The sequence below is a fragment of the Sclerotinia sclerotiorum genome, genomic scaffold (assembly GCF_000146945.2).
Source record: "Sclerotinia sclerotiorum 1980 UF-70 scaffold_27 genomic scaffold, whole genome shotgun sequence".
NCBI lineage: Eukaryota > Fungi > Ascomycota > Leotiomycetes > Helotiales > Sclerotiniaceae > Sclerotinia > Sclerotinia sclerotiorum.
This window is the reverse complement of record NW_001820809.1, coordinates 299,758-320,339: the sequence shown is the minus strand read 5'-3', so window position 1 is coordinate 320,339 and position 20,582 is coordinate 299,758. Positions and strand designations below refer to the sequence as shown.

General features: G+C 41.3%; 10 protein-coding genes across 10 annotated transcripts; 5 read left to right on the top strand and 5 right to left on the bottom strand.

Annotated features, from left to right (window-relative positions):
• Positions 1-559: 559 nt before the first annotated feature.
• SS1G_13862 (predicted protein) lies at positions 560-924 on the bottom strand (the record flags this gene model as incomplete). The annotated part of the gene is made up of 3 exons (XM_001585243.1): positions 560-573; positions 628-770; positions 896-924. The coding sequence occupies 3 exons, from the start codon at positions 922-924 to the stop codon at positions 560-562; spliced, it is 186 nt and encodes a 61-aa protein (XP_001585293.1).
• An 875-nt stretch (positions 925-1,799) lies between these two features.
• Positions 1,800-2,425, top strand: SS1G_13861 (predicted protein; the record flags this gene model as incomplete). The annotated part of the gene is made up of 3 exons (XM_001585242.1): positions 1,800-1,838; positions 2,076-2,181; positions 2,412-2,425. The coding sequence occupies 3 exons, from the start codon at positions 1,800-1,802 to the stop codon at positions 2,423-2,425; spliced, it is 159 nt and encodes a 52-aa protein (XP_001585292.1).
• Positions 2,426-3,299: 874 nt separating this feature from the next.
• SS1G_13860 (hypothetical protein) lies at positions 3,300-4,387 on the top strand (the record flags this gene model as incomplete). The annotated part of the gene is made up of 2 exons (XM_001585241.1): positions 3,300-3,706; positions 3,781-4,387. The coding sequence occupies 2 exons, from the start codon at positions 3,300-3,302 to the stop codon at positions 4,385-4,387; spliced, it is 1,014 nt and encodes a 337-aa protein (XP_001585291.1).
• Positions 4,388-5,309: 922 nt separating this feature from the next.
• Positions 5,310-7,098, bottom strand: SS1G_13859 (hypothetical protein; the record flags this gene model as incomplete). Its single annotated transcript, XM_001585240.1, has 3 exons — positions 5,310-6,716; positions 6,914-6,941; positions 7,013-7,098. 3 exons carry the CDS (start codon positions 7,096-7,098, stop codon positions 5,310-5,312), a joined length of 1,521 nt encoding a protein of 506 aa, XP_001585290.1.
• A 342-nt stretch (positions 7,099-7,440) lies between these two features.
• On the top strand, positions 7,441-8,439 carry SS1G_13858 (hypothetical protein; the record flags this gene model as incomplete). The annotated part of the gene is made up of 1 exon (XM_001585239.1): positions 7,441-8,439. The coding sequence occupies one exon, from the start codon at positions 7,441-7,443 to the stop codon at positions 8,437-8,439; it is 999 nt and encodes a 332-aa protein (XP_001585289.1).
• A 498-nt stretch (positions 8,440-8,937) lies between these two features.
• SS1G_13857 (hypothetical protein) lies at positions 8,938-10,516 on the bottom strand (the record flags this gene model as incomplete). Its single annotated transcript, XM_001585238.1, has 3 exons — positions 8,938-9,048; positions 9,138-10,061; positions 10,118-10,516. The coding sequence occupies 3 exons, from the start codon at positions 10,514-10,516 to the stop codon at positions 8,938-8,940; spliced, it is 1,434 nt and encodes a 477-aa protein (XP_001585288.1).
• Positions 10,517-12,708: 2,192 nt separating this feature from the next.
• SS1G_13856 (hypothetical protein) lies at positions 12,709-13,303 on the top strand (the record flags this gene model as incomplete). Its single annotated transcript, XM_001585237.1, has 2 exons — positions 12,709-13,188; positions 13,298-13,303. The coding sequence occupies 2 exons, from the start codon at positions 12,709-12,711 to the stop codon at positions 13,301-13,303; spliced, it is 486 nt and encodes a 161-aa protein (XP_001585287.1).
• Positions 13,304-13,566: 263 nt separating this feature from the next.
• SS1G_13855 (hypothetical protein) lies at positions 13,567-14,061 on the bottom strand (the record flags this gene model as incomplete). Its single annotated transcript, XM_001585236.1, has 1 exon — positions 13,567-14,061. One exon carries the CDS (start codon positions 14,059-14,061, stop codon positions 13,567-13,569), a length of 495 nt encoding a protein of 164 aa, XP_001585286.1.
• Positions 14,062-14,839: 778 nt separating this feature from the next.
• On the top strand, positions 14,840-17,833 carry SS1G_13854 (hypothetical protein; the record flags this gene model as incomplete). Its single annotated transcript, XM_001585235.1, has 3 exons — positions 14,840-15,120; positions 15,172-17,614; positions 17,702-17,833. The coding sequence occupies 3 exons, from the start codon at positions 14,840-14,842 to the stop codon at positions 17,831-17,833; spliced, it is 2,856 nt and encodes a 951-aa protein (XP_001585285.1).
• A 305-nt stretch (positions 17,834-18,138) lies between these two features.
• Positions 18,139-19,506, bottom strand: SS1G_13853 (hypothetical protein; the record flags this gene model as incomplete). Its single annotated transcript, XM_001585234.1, has 1 exon — positions 18,139-19,506. The coding sequence occupies one exon, from the start codon at positions 19,504-19,506 to the stop codon at positions 18,139-18,141; it is 1,368 nt and encodes a 455-aa protein (XP_001585284.1).
• Positions 19,507-20,582: the final 1,076 nt, after the last annotated feature.

The window sequence follows — 20,582 nt, the reverse complement described above, 5'->3', positions numbered from 1 at the left end:
CCGTATAATTGATTGTATCTTTGGAGCAGAGGAAAACCTATATGGCTGGGCTTTGTAGATATACATGATTATATTTTATTTTCATTTTCCTGGTTACTATCCATTGATTGCTCTCATATCTCACTTGAGTGTTCTGAGATTTCTTTGCGAATGATATAGATTCCGTCCGGGTAAAGACCATCAGTGGAGTTCGTAGAAAGAAATGGAATCTGAGAAAGGTTCAACATCCTTATTATTATCAACATCTAGCCACAAAATCATGATTGAGACTTAAAGGGCGATTTTATTATCCATGAAAAGCATGTTCCTTCCATCTAGTTTCTTCTTCTTCTTCATCGCCAGAGTATACCCAAACGCCTATAATCATATCATGTCTCCTCTGACTTGTCGTAAATTCAATGCACTTGTGTATGCAACCAATTTGTATATGTATGCTCATCATCCATCATAATTGCCATGCCATACCATGCCATGCATACCGTATCCATTCATCCCACGTATACCAATTTCTACCCGATTCATAAAATTTCCCAGCATCAATCGAAATTCATCTCGACATTCAAATACCTCCACCTTCACCGCCAGTTAGCAAATAAATAATGACAGAAGCAAGATGATCGGACTTACCACTTCTTCCAGCAGCAACAGCGAAATTTCGTGGTGATCCAGCGATCTTTGCCGCTTCACTTCTTTGCATTACTGCTTTCCATTTCATACTGACGAAGAGAGCTCCGCCACCGAGTACGGTACCGAGGATTAATCTTTGACGGCTGTGAATGTGAAGTTAGCATAGTAGGTTCATGGTTATAGCATTTGAGGAGTTTGTTGAGTTGGAGATTGAGGATATGAGGTTAAGAAGATAGTGATGGATGAATGAGTGAAGGGATGAACATACGAGAAAAGGGCTCGTGCTGGTGGTGCCATTTTGATTTCTTTCCTTCTCGTTGGTTATTATTTTGAGATGTATTATTTGTATTTAATACAATGAATGTATTGTGATCTGAATTTGAATTAATTAAGAGAAGAGAGAGATGATTAAAGGGAAACAAGAACCAAGTGATGGTTTAGATGGTTCGATTTTAAAAGTACGGATAACTTCGGAGCAAAAGAAGCTTCGAAGTTAAAGTTTAGAAGCTCACGATAAAAAATCACACGAGCTATCACCAATTGGAGTTAGTCTTCTCTGATGATCCATGTTTACCCCAGAATTCAAGGAATTGGCGAATAAGAGGACGCTAAGATAAAAGATAAGATATGACGGATGTGTTCCGCTGCTTTTGCCTCGCTGAGAGTATGAGGTATCCAGCAGTTGATAAGAATAGGTTACAACCGAGGTCATTGCAGCTGTTGATTTTGTGCAAGGCTACTCGACATACATATATTTATACATTATTTATGCATTTATTGCATGGTATTAAACAATAGGGGATAAAGTCCGGCCCGATTAAACGGTTCTCCTTTTGGTCCAGGTGTTTCTCGGCCACTCACTACTCACCACTCTTCGATATCGATACTCCGACGTTAATTTCATCTCCTGGATGATTTGACATCTTCACGACCATCTACGGTATAAACTTATCATCATGTTTGAGGCAATTCAAGAGCCCGTTGATATGAGGTATTGAGCAGCGATGAATACATCTATCAATCTTACAGTATCACGCATTGAGCTGTGTACAAAGATCGATCTGCCTTGAATTCTTTCCATGTTGATTTCAATTCGGGGTTCAGCAACTTGGTATACAGTATACACGAGGAGTTGCCAGTGCCACCCCATATCACCGTTAATCGAAATCATCATGTCGGAAATTTGGCTGGAAATAATTACTGGCAATCCGGTAAGTCCTCAAGTAGGTAGTTAAAATATTGACATCTAGAATCTAGATCCATCCAACGGTCGATGGATTGATCTCAAGGCTGGCTGACTAGGTTACAGGAACCTCGGTTGGACTTTACTCTGTGAAGCTCTCCTTATATCAGGTCAACTGCGGCCGGTTTATTATTAGATATCCGGAGAATGGATTTATGGATTTAGGGTTACTTAACAGCGCTTACAAGGTAGGTCCCCTTGTCAGTTACTGCGCTTAGAGGGTAGTACTGCAGTTATCGAGGGGATGAAGGGGCTTCCCTCGGCTTCCTTTGGCTTTGGCCAATGGTTAATTTACGAATTTACTCTACCAGGTATGTTATTTTGTACAGTATGTTCTTCCGATACTCATCTTAAACAAACTCGAAGAATTTCATAATAAAGCATATATCTTTTCAAGTGAATGGAATACCGACTCAGAATCATACTCATACTGTAAATCATCTACTCTCAGGAGTATCAACAAAAAGTATTTGTTGTCTTTATTTATATTAAAGTTACTATGAAGAAGCTTCCAAATCATTTTTAATATGGGTACTCGTAGATATACGGGACTAAGCAATCCTGAACAACGCAGGATGCACAATATATCACAAACCCCACCTCAATCTCCCAAGTTTCTCCTTCACAAAAAGTAAATCGAGAAACCATTGGGGTCGAGACATTCAATCGATTTCCCCTATCATAAATCTTGGCTGAAGTTGGCATGATCTAATTTCGATAAATGTTCGATTACTGGAGGCACAGTCCACGATCCACAAAAGAAAGAATTTCACATGCAGGTACCAAACGGTGTGGTTACTACTGAATTAATAAAGGAGGCCCAATTGCAACCTTTAAATATAGACTTAAATGTTACTACTGTATATACTGGGTCAGAGTAAATTAAAAATTCATCATATCCGAATGAACCGAATTAACGACGATTTAATTCCTTGCATTATTAATCTATTATCAAGGATGGAATCCAAGGATTATGCTGATTAACTCATCCATTCCCAAGTCTCTAACGGCTTTTTTCATTTGTAGATACAACTCGCTTATCCTTTTCTACCACGCCATTGTTTCCAATATACAAGATTGAGAGATGAAATAGATTAAATAGATTAAATAAATTAATTGGAAGACCTTCTTGACAATTACAATCCTGAATGGTAAGATGTTTAAAAGGTACAGTCTCTCCATGGTAAGTGATCTTTTTTCTCCTTCCTCAAGCACATTTGCCCTCACTTCACATTCATTGTTGAATATCACGCTCTTTTCGCAAATCTTTCACATACAAGCTCCAAGTCGAGTTTATTTCAATCTTTTCAAGTAACTACATCTATATCTTTATCTATACACCCAATATCCGGTCCGTGACCAGATCAACTCAAGAACTTCGCAACCGACCCAACCAACATCTCACTCAACCTTCAAACCAAAATTCAAAATGCAGCTCCCAATGACGACACTCATCGCTCTCCTCCCCTTCTTCCTCCAAGCCAACGCTCAAGCCTCCGGCTCCGGCACCACAACCCGTTACTGGGATTGCTGTAAACCATCCTGTTCATGGTCCGACAAAGCCGTTTTGGCATCTGGATCCGGCCCCGTAGGAACCTGCGATATCAATGATTCTCCTCTCTCCGATCCTACCGCCATGGCTGTCTCCGGATGCAACGGAGGAACTTCCTACATGTGTTCTGATCAATCTCCTTGGGCTGTTACCGATGATTTGGCCTATGGATATGCGGCGGTTAATATTGCCGGTGGAAGTGAATCGTCTTGGTGTTGTGCTTGTTATGAATTAACTTTCACCAGCACTGCTCTTGCTGGCAAGAAGATGATTGTTCAAGCTACGTAAGTTTATTCTCTTGCATTCAAATCTTACTCATCCTTCTTAAAATACATCATCTAACATACTTCCCCTCCAGAAACACCGGAGGTGACCTCGGCTCCAACCAATTCGATCTCGCCATGCCCGGAGGAGGCGTCGGAATCTTCAACGGCTGCACGACCGAATTCGGCGCACCATCCTCAGGCTGGGGCTCCCAATACGGCGGCGTCTCATCCGCAACCGATTGTTCCACATTCCCCGCTGCTCTCCAAGCCGGATGTAATTTCCGCTTTGGCTGGTTCGAGGGAGCCGATAACCCAACTGTTGATTTTAAACAGGTTGAGTGTCCGGCTGCTTTGACTAAGAGTACAGGTTGTAAGAGAGCGGATGATTCAAGTATGCCTGCTCCTGATGTGGCGGGAAGTGCGTCTGCTTCGCCTATTGCTAAGGTGGCTACTTCTTCTTCTTCTTCTTCTTCTGTGGCTCCTGTTGCTGCTACTCCTGCTAGCTCTTCTTCTTCTTCAAGTACACCAGCAGTTGTCAAACCCACTTCTGTTAAACCTTCTTCCTCTGTTGCTGCTGCACCAGCACCAGTTACTACACATGTTTCTTCTTCTTCCTCTTCGAAGACTGTTGCTCCTCAGTCAACTGCCGCTTCTGCTCCTTACAGCGGAGAGGATGATGATACTTGTGATGCGGAGTAGATGGAAGGATATGAGCATGGGATTAGAAAAAGTGGGAACTCAGAGGATGATAGAGCAAAGGAGAATTAGATTGGTGATGAGTAGATGTATATACATATGCATATGACCATGACCATGGCCAAAGAAGACAGACATGTATAAAGATAAAGATCTATTCTTGTAACTACTTTTTTATAAACGCAAATATATTTTTGCATCATTTTTTCGATATACATCTCCTAGTCTTTTTTTTTGGTTGCTCTGCTTGCGAATTATCATGTCGTGAATTATGTTGTGAACATGAACATGAATGTACGGAGTATACGGGGGCCAATCTCTATCTTGTAAATATCAATCAATCAATCAACTAATTAATCGATCTATTAACCAAATTAAGTCTTACAAGAACTACTTACTGCCTTCACCCACATAAACTTATAATAATAAATAATCGGTTTCAATTCAAATTCCAAATTCCAAATGTACCTCCCTAACATTGATACGCACCACTCCATCCCAATCCTCACGTCTCAAACTCTCACTCACAGTTACTCAATCCCATCCACTCATAAATAAATAACCTTACATTCAACATCCAAGAAAACAACAAGCAAATCATGCATAAATCATAAATCCCTAAATCTATAAATCACTCACGATCGCTGCGCCCGAACGAAAAATAATGTAAGATCTTTATTTCATAACCACAGCCTCCATAGCCCCATACCCAGCGTTTCACAACCGCACCCTTTCATTAACCTTATTCGAGGACACGCTAATTAATATGAAGATTCAAGCATCACCCCAACCAAACCAAACCAAACCAACACCATGCATTCCTCTAAGTCTAAAATACACAGATGCAAAGATATAAATCTCATCCCTCCACCATCTCCTTTCATGCATCATCCCATCATCCCTCCCCCCTCAAACCCAATCTACTCTACCACCCCCAAGTCCTATCCACCAATTTAAACGGTTTCCACACGATCCTCGCGGGATCAATCACCCTCTTCGGTCTCAACTTATATTTCTCCCTCATCGCCTCATGTCTCTTAATCAACGCCGTCGGTAAAACCATCTTATGTTCCCCCTTATGATAAACCTGCATTTTCAACGCTTGTAACGTATGTTCCACATCTGCGCTCGTCATGCTAAGTTTTTGGGATAGACCTTCTATGCTTATTCTTTCATCTCTTTCGTTGTGGATTAAGAGTTCCTCGACGATGCGTTCGGTCCAGTATTGTCGATAGGAGAGGAGACCGAGATCCGAGAGGGGTTTTTCGGGAGAGCCGAGTTTTCCTTCGATTTTGGAAAGTTCGTAGGAGAAATTGATGAGGAGACGTCCGTATCCTTTACGTTGGTATTGGGGAAGTGTGAGGATACAAGCTACATTGTATCCATCTGCGCTTTCTTTCTCTTTTGAAAAATATCCTACGAGATGAAATCCCTTTTCGTCTACGGAACACATGACATAGAAGAGGAAAGGATCCACATCGTAGTAAAGAGTTTTGTGATCGAGAAACATCTTCGATATGAGACATAAGTTTCGACACCAAGTTCGTTGACGACGACCATCAATTTCGAAGAATGAAACGTAATCATCTCGATAGATTTCATTTCCAGGAGGATGTTGTAATGTACACTTGTGACGATGTCGAGTAAACGATTTGAGATCTCCGTAATAAGATAAACAAAATTCACAAATGTACATTAGATCCTCTTGAGTGAAGACTTCTGGATAAGGAGAGAAATACCAAGGGTAAAGGTCGAATTTACCGAATTGAACTTTGGAAATATTTCGAATTCGTGATATTTCGGCTTGATTTTGTGTCATGGAACCTCCAGTTCTTAACTTTTCAATTTCTTCTTCTCGACTGAAATGTTGAACGGGTTCATTCTTCGCATTTGCTGCTTCAGCTGCCGCTTCATCCACATCCATAGGATCATTTGCTTCAGGAGTAGCATCAAGATCTAATGCCACGGTAAGTTTTGCATCTCCATCTCCATCAACATCAGGAGTTTGTCTTTGAGAATCAGCAAATTCCGACCAAGGTTGAGCATTTGAACCTGATTCTGAAATGACGGAATCTTCTCTTTTACTTGCTTGCGCTGGACGTTTTTGATTCTTCTTCTTACCCACGCTGGTTTTCTTTCCAGCTGGAGCAGCTTTGGATTTATCCTTTGGTTTTTCTGGAGCTGGCCATTCAACATCTTGAGTAAAATCTATTCGTATAGCTGGAACCCATTCATCTAGACGTTTATTGAAATTGTCAAAATTGCAATAAAATTGACGACCACTTTTCGTCTCTTTTATACTTAGAATTTCTGCTCTTCTAAGTGCACCATCCTGAATGAAATTAGTATGGGATTTGATAGAGCCAGGGGAATTAAACTGGGATCGATGTCTTAACTAAAAGAATGAAAAAGGGAGAATGAGGAAGTTAAAACAGAGAATAATTGAATGGAGGTTGAATGTTGAAATTCTGATGTAAAAATTCCAAGTTCCCAGATACAAATACAAATAAACACAAAATGAACACTAACCTTCTGAACCATAGCTATACATCCTACCCTACAGGCATCATCAGCACCACTATAAAATTGCGACCGTGAAATTTAGAGCCAAGGTAAAAATAAACTCACCTCAAAGTATCAATCGTCGCTTTACTCTTCTGTTTAGGTGCCGGTGTTCCTACATTACTATCCTTATCCTGTGAAGGACCCGTCATGATGAATTAACTAATTATTTTTGATGATGGGGAATTGATTTTGGATTAATTTTGATTGATTTCGCGATTTCGTGATTTTGGTCGTTCGTTGTTGACTTATTTTGTTCTAGAGGGGCAATTTGACAAGGCTGTTGAAAGAATAATGCTGTACGGACGGAGTATTTTTAGCGTTCCACTCATTGACATCGAAAAGTTGCAGGCACGAGCCAGCCCAATCCAGCCTTGTCTTATCACCAATATTTTATTTACTTGATGAAAACCCATCCTCGAGATTTTACCCTCCAATCCTATCCAAAGCGCAACAAGAACAATAACAACAATAGAACATGCAAAATAAAAATCATGGCACCTGTCTTATCAAGTAATTGGAAATCCCTACAAGCCATACTAAAGAAAAACCCCCCAGCATCCATCGAAGCCCAAAAACGAAAAGCCGCAGAACCTTCCGAAAGGACAAAAGACAGTATCGCCAAACGCAGACGATTAGAAGGCAACACACTTAAAACCCGATCAATCGCTGAAGCAAAAGGAACAGCAACGAAGAGGAAAGCGATGGGGGGAATGGGAAGTTCACCAATTTTGGAATCGACGGAAGATGATACTCCACTTCCTAAAAATGCACCGTCTGCCTCTTTAGCTCTTTGGGCGGAAGACAATGATATCTCTGCGAAGGATCTCGCGGAAGCTTATGGAGGGAATTTAAAAGATACGACGATACAGGGTGCACGAGCTGATAAGATCAATGGGGGATTATCCACCGATGTCGACATAGGGAAATACATCGGGATAGATTGTGAAATGGTAGGTGTAGGAGGTGCAGAGGATCGATCAGTATTAGCACGCGTTAGTATAGTGAATTTTCACGGCACGCAAGTATACGATTCATTTGTGCGACCTCAGGAATTTGTGACGGATTGGAGAACTCATGTTTCCGGGGTTTCGACGAAGAATATGGCGACGGCGAGGGAATTCGACGAGGTACAGAAAGATGTTGCTGAGATATTGAAGGGGAGGATATTGATTGGACATGCAATTAAGAATGATTTGGAAGCGATGATCTTAAGTCATCCAAAGAGAGATATACGCGATACATCGAAGTTTTCAGGCTTTAGGAAATACAGTAACGGGAGAACACCAAGCTTGAAAAAGTTGTCAAAGGAGATATTAGGTGTGGATATTCAAGGTGGTGAACATTCTAGTATTGAGGATGCGAGAGCAACGATACTTTTGTTCCGGAAACATAAATCGGCTTTTGACATCGAACATGCGAAGCATAATCCTTCGCATTCTGGTGCTTCGTCAAAATCTAAGCCAAAGAAGAAGAAGAAAGGGAAACGTTGAGGGAGTTCAGGGTTAATAGGATGAGGCCAAGCAGGTTGTATGGATTTTTCTTCATTATGAAGTATTTCAGCAAGACTGGTGTCAGATCATCTGGATTGAGAGGAATTTGGAGTTTGGCGTTAAGAAAATCATGTATTAGACTTGAGCTATACTTTCATATCATATGGACACTTTCACGATGCACCAATATAAAACTTACAATCATGTTCCAATCACAGAAGTTTTGACATTTGACCAAGAGCCGAAAGAAAAAGCTAGCACTCACACTCCCCTGTCTGTACCTGTTATACAATGAATTATCCGAAGAAAATTCTCTAGTCTATAGTCGGTCTATCAAACTACCATTCCAAAGCAACATCAATCCATCCTTCAATTACTTTTTTTGAAATATAGCGAGAAGAGAAAGTTCGTTACCCCTTCATTCACCCACCCATCGACTCCAAGCGCTCAAATGAAGTAAGAATAACCAGCAATATGAAGCAAGTCTGAAAGCTTAGCTTATAAGGGTATACCATGCATCAATTCCAAAGCTCCCTCTCTCCCAACCGTAATTATCGCATCTCCTAGTGTCTTTGTCGCGAATCCTGCTTCGCAATATGTGAAATAATACTATAATAAGAAAGAATGAGTATGTTAGCATGTGATCTTCGGAACGATAATTCATAAGATTACAAGGAAAAGGGAAATGGGATACTAACCTCCCACTTCTTTCTGAAAACTTCAACCTCTCTCTCACCCATCCCTTCATGCTCTGCCATCAACGCGGGTCTAATCCTCGTTTCGAAATTCGCTAGGAACTTTTCCCTCCATAATCTTAAAGTTTTCGCATAATGTCCTCCGATGTTTTCTACCTTTTCTACCACCAATGTTCCTTCCGAGGCTTTGGTAATATTATCAATTAATTGAGTAATGGAAGGAAGATGTCCACCTGGAAATATATATTTTCTAATAAAATCCTCTCCTTTTGCGTATGCTTCATATCGACCTTCTGGCATGGTAATGCATTGAAATACAGCGATTCCATCGGGTTTTAATAGTCGATGAATACATGAGAAATATGTTTCAAGGTATTCTGCTCCGACAGCTTCGAGCATCTCTATTGAGATTATTTTATCATAAGGTTGTTTTGGAATAGGTAGGGCTCGATAGTCCATCAGTTTTACTTCGATTCTGTCCGCCAAACCAGCTGCATATATGCGCTTTTCAGCCAAAGCTTTTTGCTCGATCGATAATGTTAAACTTGTCACCCGACATCCTGTTCGTTGAACGGCTCGGATAGCAAATGAGCCCCATCCAGTTCCGATTTCTAATACTTGATCTGTGGATTTGATTCGCGCTCCGTCTATAAATCGATCGAGTTTCGTATTTTGTGCTTCTTCAAGAGGTTCTTCTTCAGACTCGGAAGAGATGCTAGAAATGGGTTTCCATATTGGACATGAATATGTCATATCTTCCGAAAGAAATGCGGCGAACATTTCATTGGAGATATCGTAGTGCGCGGAAACATTGAGGAGAGAATTGGAGAGGGTATTCGTACTTCGGGCGAGTCCTGTGATGGTCGCGGCGATAGATGAAGTTAGGGTTGTTGCATTTGCGAGTTGATTACGATTTTGGATAAAAAGCTACCAAAAGGAATTAGTATGAAAACCCAACCACCAGTCGTGGAAATATATCATACCTCAAAAAACCCAGTCAAATCATCGCATTCAACTTCTCCCAACATATACGCCTCCGCGAAGCCCATGTCGGCAAATAAGAATAATCGCACCCAGAATGCTTGATTGATAACCCTCAATTCTATCTTTCTTGCTGCACCAGCTTTCCTTGAAGGATAATGGCCATTAACGCCGTCGACCTTGGGTTCTTTGGCAATCTTCGCCCCGTAACATAATGTGGTTCCAGTTTCGACATCAGTAACAAGTAGTGTACCACGCTCAATTCGTCCGAATAATGAAGTGACAGCAGTCTTTGAGAGAGAAAGGACGGGACCCCAAGTCAAACCACCAATTGTACTCTTCAAGTAATCTGTACTTTTTGTTAAGGGTATGGTGATGGCACCAGGAAGGTAGGAAGCCATTGTGATATATCAGGTCGTTTGAGTATGAGAACGAGTAGGTCTAATGAATTATTGTATTAATGACCTGCAAGTTCAAAGAACGTTGGATATAAAGTTCAACTAGAGAGACAAGAAGGTAAAGGAAAAGAAAACTGTTCACTCGGACGAGGTAGAAGGGTAAGTGCCGTGCGCCGGACACTAGATTTGAGGCAGAAGCTAAGCTACCGGAGCTAGATCTTTAGCTTGATTTGCGCACAATCACAAGCTAAATTTTGATCTAATTGACAAATGATTGAAAGGGAAGGAGAGGAAGTAGTATGTAATGAGGAATTGGTATATACCTTTGTTACTGTTACAGTATCAGCATGGGACAATATGTTTCTATATCTGAGGAAAAAAAAGGAAAATCGAGGCAAGACATACAATTGTGACTTCAGACAAGAAAAGCATGGGAATCCTTGATCACGATGTTTTCCGAAGATGGCCAAATGTTTAACGCTCAAGTAGGAAGGAAGTACTAGTCTGAATATGGTTTAAGGAGGGGTTAATAGCTCATGCGGGTAGGTGGACCCCCGCGATTAGTGATCTGTGCTAGATATATGGATATTTGTAGATGTGCTTGGGCTGGCTTGGACTTGAACTTGGACTTGAGCTAGGACTTGAACTAGGACTGGGACTAGGACTCGGACTTAAGATATGGACAACTTCTGAAAGGTGGTTGAAGGGACAACAGGTTTTTGTGAAGAAAGATAAAATGTTATTCTGCTGTGTTGTGTGTATATATGTAAAGAAAAGTATGTTTAGCAGTGCTGCTGCTGTTCTTGGCCCTCGAAGCATGCATTGCATAGATCGGGAGGAAAGAAATATATATATATGTACAAGGATTTAAATCACACGGATACCATTTACTATCTAGGTACTAGTCTGTAAAGCATAAAGTGCTTTTTTAGTTTTGTATATTCCTAGCTAGAGTAGATATGATGTGTGTATGAGCGTGTTCGTATAAGGCTGAAGTAGAAAAAATATATATCAAAGAAAGATCTCGGAGATCCGAAATAATATGGGTAAGATGGGTACACCACATTACTCCAGATCACACATCGATGAGTACTTGTGATATCGATAAGTAGCTGAAGGCTTCGATCATTCGAAGAAGAACTATCTCGGAGTCCGTAGATATCCGAATGAACGATTTGTGAGATCTTGGAATTCTTTTCTCTCTCCAAAATATATCTCTGAATCGAGCGGATGAGATTGATGAAATAATTATTAATCAAGGGTCCAGGCGCCTTCAAGGGTCCAAAACATTAAAAGATGCACTGGCATGAAAAAGCAGAAAGAAACTTGGTGATGATTATGTAATATACAGGGGGTGTATCGCGCAAACGTTCGATTGACGATGCTCCGGCCTATATCTCACGGATCGACCATATGTGAATCCAACGAGACGGAAATGCTGAGTCTCCGTACCTAGGATGAAGATACTTCCGATGTAAAAACAACAGTGGGATAGTTATCTGTGCCGAGTAGGGATTAGTATCTTCTAATGATGGATGTTGGTTATCAAACATGATGGCGGTTGTGTGGGAGACTACTTGAGTAGATGGTAAATAAAGTTGAGTATCGATAGGAAAAGAGACAGGAACTTGCAAAGTAAGATTGGTGATTTATTCGCCCAAAACGGATCATGGTATATACCTGGTAGTATTTTATATCTCTTAGTGTACTGTGCCACTCTGCTGCACCGACATTGAAGCATCAAATGTCACAAAAGGCAGTGACCCGAATGAAGGGGTAGTACTAGTAGACGAGAGCGACACAATCGAAGCTATATAAATTCCTTCAACGTAAATGATTTGATCTGCGAGAAATATGAGAGTATGCAGAGAGAACTGTCCTACAGCTTCGGATGCTCGAAAGGTAAATGAGGTTTTGTGAAGCTAGAAAATAACTTTGATATCCCGATGCGCAACTACCTACGTAGCGTAGCTTCAATACGATTGAATCCAACACTGTAATAAGACCTACGTGTGACAACTAATGGTCCAAGCTCAGACACGCATTTCCCTCACAACGCGTCAAGTCGCGTCTCATCCCAACACACAAAAGATAGATCTAGATATTTGCATCAATTAACTCAATTGACTCAAGCCAACTCCTCAAATTTCAACTAATAAAGGATCCTCCCAAAATCAATACAAACCACAAAAACCATGCTCGCAATCCGTCCACCATCCAAACAATCCTCCTCCAAACCCTCCAAAAAATACACACCCAACCTCATTCCCTGCCGCATAAACCACACTGCACCCACCAAGATCGAAAAAAGATACTGGGAACCAAAGCTCACTAAAAATTCAAAGGGGAAAGAAGAATTAGTGGCATATTTCAGAGGTAGAAGATTAATTGGTAGAAAGGTTAAGGTTCCAGAAGGATGGAGGGGTGTTGTTTTGAAGGTGGGAGAGGAAATTATGTCACGGGAAGTTAATGTGGAAGATGAGAGGATGGGGGATGGGGATGAGGATGAGGATGAGGAGGGAGATAAGGGGGAGGAAAAAGATGTGGAAACGAAGATGGTTGAGGAGGAGGGTTTTTTTGATGATTTGACGGTTTGGGGTCATGAGTGCTTGGTTGATGCGGCTGGGGATATGGTGGTTAGAGGTATTGAAGAGTGGATGGGCTGGGCGGGTGCGGTATGTTATTTCTTTTTGTTATTTTGTCGGGGAGATAGAAGGCCAGGAGGAAGCAGAAGATGGGCTGGGCTGGAGTGATGGTACGATGGGGAATTGTGCTAATTTGTAGTTTTAGATTCACGGCAGTGAATACGAGACAAACAAGGAGGGCAAAAAGTCGACTTGACAATTGATATTGGACTTCTGTTCTAATGGGAAATGGTGGTGTGCATGGCGTTAGTTGGGTTGCATTGGTGACCAGTCTGTTGGATTCAGCACTGTATTGGGTACATCGTATTTATTGGCACGGGTAAATGAGGGTCACAAAACATAACTCGAGGTGTTTGGATGTCCAATGATTGGAGTAACATAGGCAAGTTTATAATGCGTCCCGATGCTTTAAGGCACGTGGATGGGACGACATTTGCAAGCAAGACGAAGAATAACAGAAACATCAAAGATTACTTGTTTTTCGCTTCTTTCTTGGCTTCCAAACCTCTCCTCTGTGATCCCTTCCTGCTCAATCTTGCGCTTCTCTTTTGTTACATTCTGTGGCCTGTTTCTCGGTTTGCGATAAATGTTCCCTACTTCCTCCTGCTTAATATACTTTCCTTCCCGGCTCTGTTCCTGCACGTCGTCTTCCGGCGTTTCTTCACCATGTACCTGTATCCAATCCCTCAACTCCTTTTGATACCTATCCTTCAAAACTTTATACCCCTCATTTCCCCTACACCTCTCCAACGTTTCTTTAAATATTACACTAGCAATCAATTTATCTCCCTGTCCCTCATGTCCCCGACCCTTCTCCATTTCCACCTTTTGACCATCCTTTCCAATTTCACATTTTCGCCCCCCTTTATGATTCGCATAACGTTTTGATCGCGTCATACCCATTTGTGTAAATTTCCTACTCATATCCATGCCCACAAAATCATCCTCTGTATAAAAACGAAGAAACTCGTCGTACAAGGCTATCGAGGATTTATTTTTAAAGCAATTGTGTTACGATCAATCCTAACAGCTATTCAGATGACTAAGCTTACAATCACATGATCCAATATTGTCCCACCTAGAATCACTCAACTACAGGCAGTGGGACATAATGGGAGGCGATGGGATGTATAGTACGAAGGTCTATATAATGAAGATGGATTTCCTTTGTATAGAGCTTCGTGCTCAAGATCAATCATTTAGTATACTCCACTATTAGTTACGAATTGCATCATTGTCATTACTCAAGTCCCTGCTTGACGCCTAGTTATAAACCACCTCGAGAGCCTAGAGCACTTCCACGTGATCTAGACGGCAAACCTCGTAACAAATTTGAAGAGTGTATAATAAGTAATAATCAGAACTCTTTTTAAAATCTGTATCTGAAAACTATTTATAATTATATTTCATATTGATAAGAATTAATAATTGATTATTTTGTTTTCATAAAACATTTAAAGACTTGATCATAATGCTGAAGGGATTAAGATTGAATGATGTAGCTACCCAAAAATCAATCTATTACGGGAACCAAGTCGCGTCAAAATGGTATTCTCCGTGTTCTGACAACGCGACCTGGAATTTTTGACTCCAGAATTTATGCCCCTCAAAGTAAACAACATTATTTGAAAATCACCAAATACCCACGAGATACCCACCATTCATTCAATAATATTACACAATGGCATCCGTAATGATGTCTGATGCCCCTACACCCGACTTTGGAAATTCTTCAAGAGCTGGAACTCCTAAAGCTCGTAGGCATAGGGGTTCTTCAGCATCAGGTAGACCACGAGGTCCTCCATCTGAGAGTGCTGGTGCTATGAGTGATGATGAAGGTTTCGCAGATGACGCTATTCCACAAAATACCAATCGTCCAAGGAAGAGTGATAGACCAATTCCAAGAGTGGAGGATGCAATTGGGCAATATGTTCAACTTACGTTTGAGGAATTCCTTGAGTCGTGAGTTTTGTCCTCGTTGGACTCTCGCATATCTATCTAATGCCTTTACAGATATATCGAAGATCCAACACTTTCTGGTGCAACTCCTTCGTCCACCATGACCACCGATAAATATTATATTGCGCAAATCCATGGGCTGAAGGCATATCAACTGTCTACTTTATACGTCGATTATACACATCTCTCTTCATACAAAGGAGGCGTATTGGCAGAGGGTATTGTGGAAGAATACTACAGATTCCTACCATTCCTTACGAAAGCTCTGCATAACATGATCGCCAAATATGAACCAAGATACTTTAGAGATCATCGTCAACCTACCGCATCAAGCAATCAAACTTCATCTGGAGCAAGCAATGCTGCATCTGCAAGTCAATCCGACTTTCAAGGAGATAAAACCACAAATCAACAAACCGATAAATTATTTGCGCTAGCATTTTACAATTTACCCCTTGTTACTCGTGTTCGACATTTAAGAACGGCAAATATTGGACAACTTCTTTCGATTTCTGGTACCGTTACGAGAACTTCAGAAGTCCGACCTGAACTTTCCTTGGCTACTTTCATATGCGAAAACTGTAAGAACGTTGTACCAAATGTCGAACAAACCTTCAGATATACCGAACCTACACAATGTCCGAATTTAGAGTGTAATAATCGTCAAGCATGGAGATTGGATATTAGACAGAGTACATTTGTGGATTGGCAGAAAGTTCGTGTGCAGGAGAATAGTTCTGAAATCCCTACAGGAAGTATGCCAAGAACTATGGATGTCATTCTTCGTGGAGAAATTGTCGATCGTGCTAAAGCCGGAGAGAAATGTATCTTTACGGGAGCTCTCATTGTTGTACCCGATGTTAGTCAACTTGGTTTACCTGGTGTTAGACCAATGGCTATTAGAGATACACAAAATCGTAGTGGAGATGCAAGTGGTGTTACTGGATTGAAAGCACTTGGTGTTAGAGATCTTACATACAGACTGGCTTTCTTGTCATGTATGGTTACACCCGATACATCCACTCAAGGAGCAGCCGCAAATCAACATCTTAACGGACAATCCAATAACATCCTTGCATCCCTCAATCAAACCGCTCCTATTGATCCCAATGAGCCTGGAGATCATGCTCAAGAAGCTGTCCTTGCATCCATGACGCATGCCGAAATTGAAGATCTCAAGGAAATGGTTCATTCAGATCACATTTACTCACGTTTGGTCAATTCTCTCGCTCCTATGGTTTACGGACATGAAATTGTCAAGAAGGGTCTTCTGCTTCAACTCATGTCAGGTGTTTCCAAGGTCACACCGGAAGGAATGCAACTTAGAGGTGACATTAATATCTGCATCGTTGGTGACCCTTCTACCTCGAAATCTCAATTCCTCAAATATATCTGTTCTTTCCTTCCTCGGGCTGTCTACACATCTGGAAAGGCTTCTTCAGCTGCTGGTCTTACAGCTGCTGTGGTTAAAGATGAAGAAACTGGAGAATTTACCATTGAAGCTGGAGCACTCATGTTAGCAGATAATGGTATTTGTGCCATTGATGAGTTCGATAAGATGGATATCAGTGATCAAGTCGCCATTCACGAAGCTATGGAACAACAGACTATTTCCATCGCTAAAGCGGGCATTCAAGCTACTCTAAATGCTCGAACTTCGATTCTCGCTGCTGCAAACCCTGTAGGAGGAAGATACAACAGGAAGACCACACTGAGAGCTAACATCAATATGAGCGCTCCTATTATGTCACGTTTTGATCTATTCTTTGTTATTCTAGATGAGTGTAATGAGACGGTGGATCGTCATCTAGCGGAGCATATTGTAGGAATCCATCAACTCCGCGACGAAGCAGTACAACCAGAATTCACAACCGAACAACTTCAACGTTACATTCGATTTGCCAAAACTTTCAAACCGGAATTTACAGATGAAGCTAAAGAATTACTGGTTCAAAAGTACAAGGAATTGAGAAATGATGATGCCCAGGGAGGAGTTGGTAGAAATAGTTATCGGATTACTGTCAGACAATTGGAGAGTATGATTCGGTTGAGTGAAGCTATTGCGAAGGCGAATTGCGTTGAGGAAATTACCGAGCCAATGGTGGTTGAAGCCTTTAACCTTTTGAGGCAAAGTATTATTAGTGTGGAGAAGGATGATGTTGAGGTTGACGATGATGATGAAGAAGTTCCAGCTCCAGCTGCGGATGGTGGTGCAGAGGATGCCATGGAAGAAGATACACAGGATGCCAATGGAAGTGTACCACCAGCTGAAGGAGATGGACGACAGAAGACAAAGATTACCTACGACAAGTATATTGGAGTTGTGAACTTATTGGTTAGAAGAATAAACGAAGATGAGCTGGGTAGTGGTGAGGGAGTAGAAGGAGAGAAATTGATAGAGTGGTATTTGGAACAGATGGAGGATGAATTGGCTGATGAGGAGGCTTATCATGAAGAAATGAAGTTATGCAAGAAGATTATTAGGAGGATGCTCAAGGTTCGTTTCTTTTCCCGTCTCGCCCTCTTTTCCCGGTTGGGTCGTGCCATGTTCTATGGATATGATAACTAACATTTAACTCTGTAGGAGAATATCTTAATGGCAATTCGTGGTCAAGGATTAGTCGATCAGGATAACGCTAATGGAGAAGGAAGTTCGAGATCAGAGGAATCAGTGGTTTATGTATTACATCCTAATTGTGCAGTGGAAGAATATTAAGTTTTGGTATCGGTTTCTGGTATCGGAGAAATATGTCATGCTATGTCATGTTGCATATGAAGGCGTTAGGGATGAACATTTTAGTGTGGTGATAGCATTTGAATGAATGGATGGTTATGTTTAGATGAGAGAATGAAGAAGGGAAATGTACACTTTTTTATGTTTGATGATTATCCAATCTTGGTTTATCCATATAAATTCCGGCCTTGCCCAATAATTCCCCCTTTCTAATTCGTCCATACTCCGTATACTATTCCACGATCACACAAATACAACATGTACTCAATCCCTGGTGCCTTATCTTCTCATCCATAAACATCTCTCACCACCGCATTTAGCCTCCTAGCCACCTGTTCAGAAAAAATCGCAACTCCCACCTCCTGGCTCGTAACCCAACTCGCACGATCCATATTCCCACTCCCCAGAACCGTAATCTCGTTATCAATTACCGTCATTTTAAGATGAAGTTTCACCGGCTGATTTTCCATCCCCATATCCTCAATACGCCTGGGCATTGTTTCGTCACCCCTCGTAGATCGACTATTATTCTCATTTACATTAACAAACGCCGGATTAAAATAAACGATTTCCAAATTTCCAATCCGGGTATTATTACCCGCTTCCAAATCGTCCGTTCGTCGTGATGAGCGTGCAACGAGCTTCCGGTATCGACGCTCCATTTTGTATACTTCCCATTCTGTTAGTGTGCCTGCTGTGACTATTTGTTCGAATATCATTAGTTTTCTAGAAACGACGATTCGGATGTCGATGCCGCGGGTTAGGGCTTCGAATAGCGTGTTGATGAGGGGGGTGTATGTGAGGTTGGGGGTGTAGATGTTGATTGAGGATTTGGCGGTTGAGATTTGTGAGAGGAGGAATGTGTTGAGTGGTGTGGAGGGGGTTTTTGCGTTTGGGGTGAAGAAAATGGAAAAGGGGTTGTAAGATGAGTGGGTATGTGGGAGAAGAAGCGTTTCGATGTTTGCTGGGAGATGTGATAGATCGATAGAAGCTAATAGTGAGGAATCGGAATATCCCAACTCTACAGGAACTTCCTGACTTCTTCGTATAACCTTAGTTGACATCTCCTGTGGAGATTCAGGAACTCTCATCCGTCCATCCCCATCCCAAACCCTACTCCAATAACCTCTCAAATCCTCCACCAATCCTCCCCCTTTAAACCCTACACACCCCTCCCCCCACGCCTCCCAACTAACATTACAACTCGGAAACCACACGCGTTCCTCATCCTGAATAATATACTTCCCATGCAAAACATGACACGGTCGTAAAAAAATCGATTTAACCCTCAAATCTAACCCGGGGATCTCCTCTACCGCCGGTAATCCCAACGAAGAATATCGCGAAGAAGGATATATATATCCATTTTCCGAGGCGGTATGGAGTAATTTCTGAAGAGGGGAAAAAGAGGAAAAACATATTCGGATGTGGATGGTTTTATGGGAGGAGATGGCTTGGGAGGAGAGATGGAGGAGGAGATCCCGGATGGATTGTTGGGTGCTGGAGGGTGCCCAGAAACATGTTACGAGGATGAGGGAGTGGTTTGTGGTGAGGAGTTGGGGGAGGAGAGTGCTGAATAGGGTGGTGCCGGTGCCGAGGTGGAAGGTGGTGGGTTGGGTTGTGCTGGGGGGGTAGTGTGGGAGGTGGGTGGTCATGTGGATGAGGAAAGGGAGGGGGATGTTGATGGGTTAGGGTAAGGGTAAGTGATTATGGGAGTTGGGATGGATGGGATGAGGAATTAATAGGAAGTACTTATAAAAATGCTGGTTCTGATTGTTGATGTATAGGATATTAATAGTGATATAACGGCGTGGTTTCGTTTTGGCGGTGACACTTTGACTCGGCACCCTAGCTTCATAATTTCCATCATTTAACCTGAGGTTTATTTTTGGTCAGATAATCAAATACCCATCTTCACCACATCTTTTGCTTTACAAATTCAAAGAATGCAAATAAAATCGACAATTCTTATTTCTCTTACTACTCTCTTACTGTACAATCAATATTATAATAAAAACTTCTTTTTCTATGAATGAAGGATAATGAGTTCTTGTTCCGTGCATTATGAGACTAGTATCCTATAATCAGAGATGAAAAGTCTACGGTAGTAATCTTACCTCATACATAAGTCTTACATACCTAGGTACTCTTGCTTATACTTCAATGTTATTAAGCTCATTCAGTAAGAGACTCCTAGTGAAGGTGTGATGTTTTTTTATTATTTTGCCAGCATGCAATATCTTTTAGAGTACTCTGTTATGAATGTGTATTTGAGTACTCCTTCGGTGTCTCCTAGTGGTGTCATTGATGTAGGATATACGAGTAGAATGTTACTATTTCTTCCGTTTCCATACTCATTCTCATAGCGAATGATAGGAAAAAAGAGGTCAATCGAGAGAAAGATTGATCGAAAATGAGTCATTCCATAAATGGGCTCTGTTGGTTGTTATCTATGGTGGAAAATTCGATCGTCTTAGGATCATTACAGCAGAGTACATCATGTTACTGTTACTGCCTAGTCAATACTTCAGAACAATCTTGTGCAATGAATGTATTTAATGTTCTGACTGTTTCAATTTTTCAAATGAGTTCAAGAAATGACTCCCTAAACGAACAGCAGTCCGGGCTATTGGACACCTGGACATCCTGCATTTCAAATGCCTTTTACCATTTTATCTTGTTATCAAACTTCGAATAATTCTTTAACAAGTCCATCCACAGTAATACACTC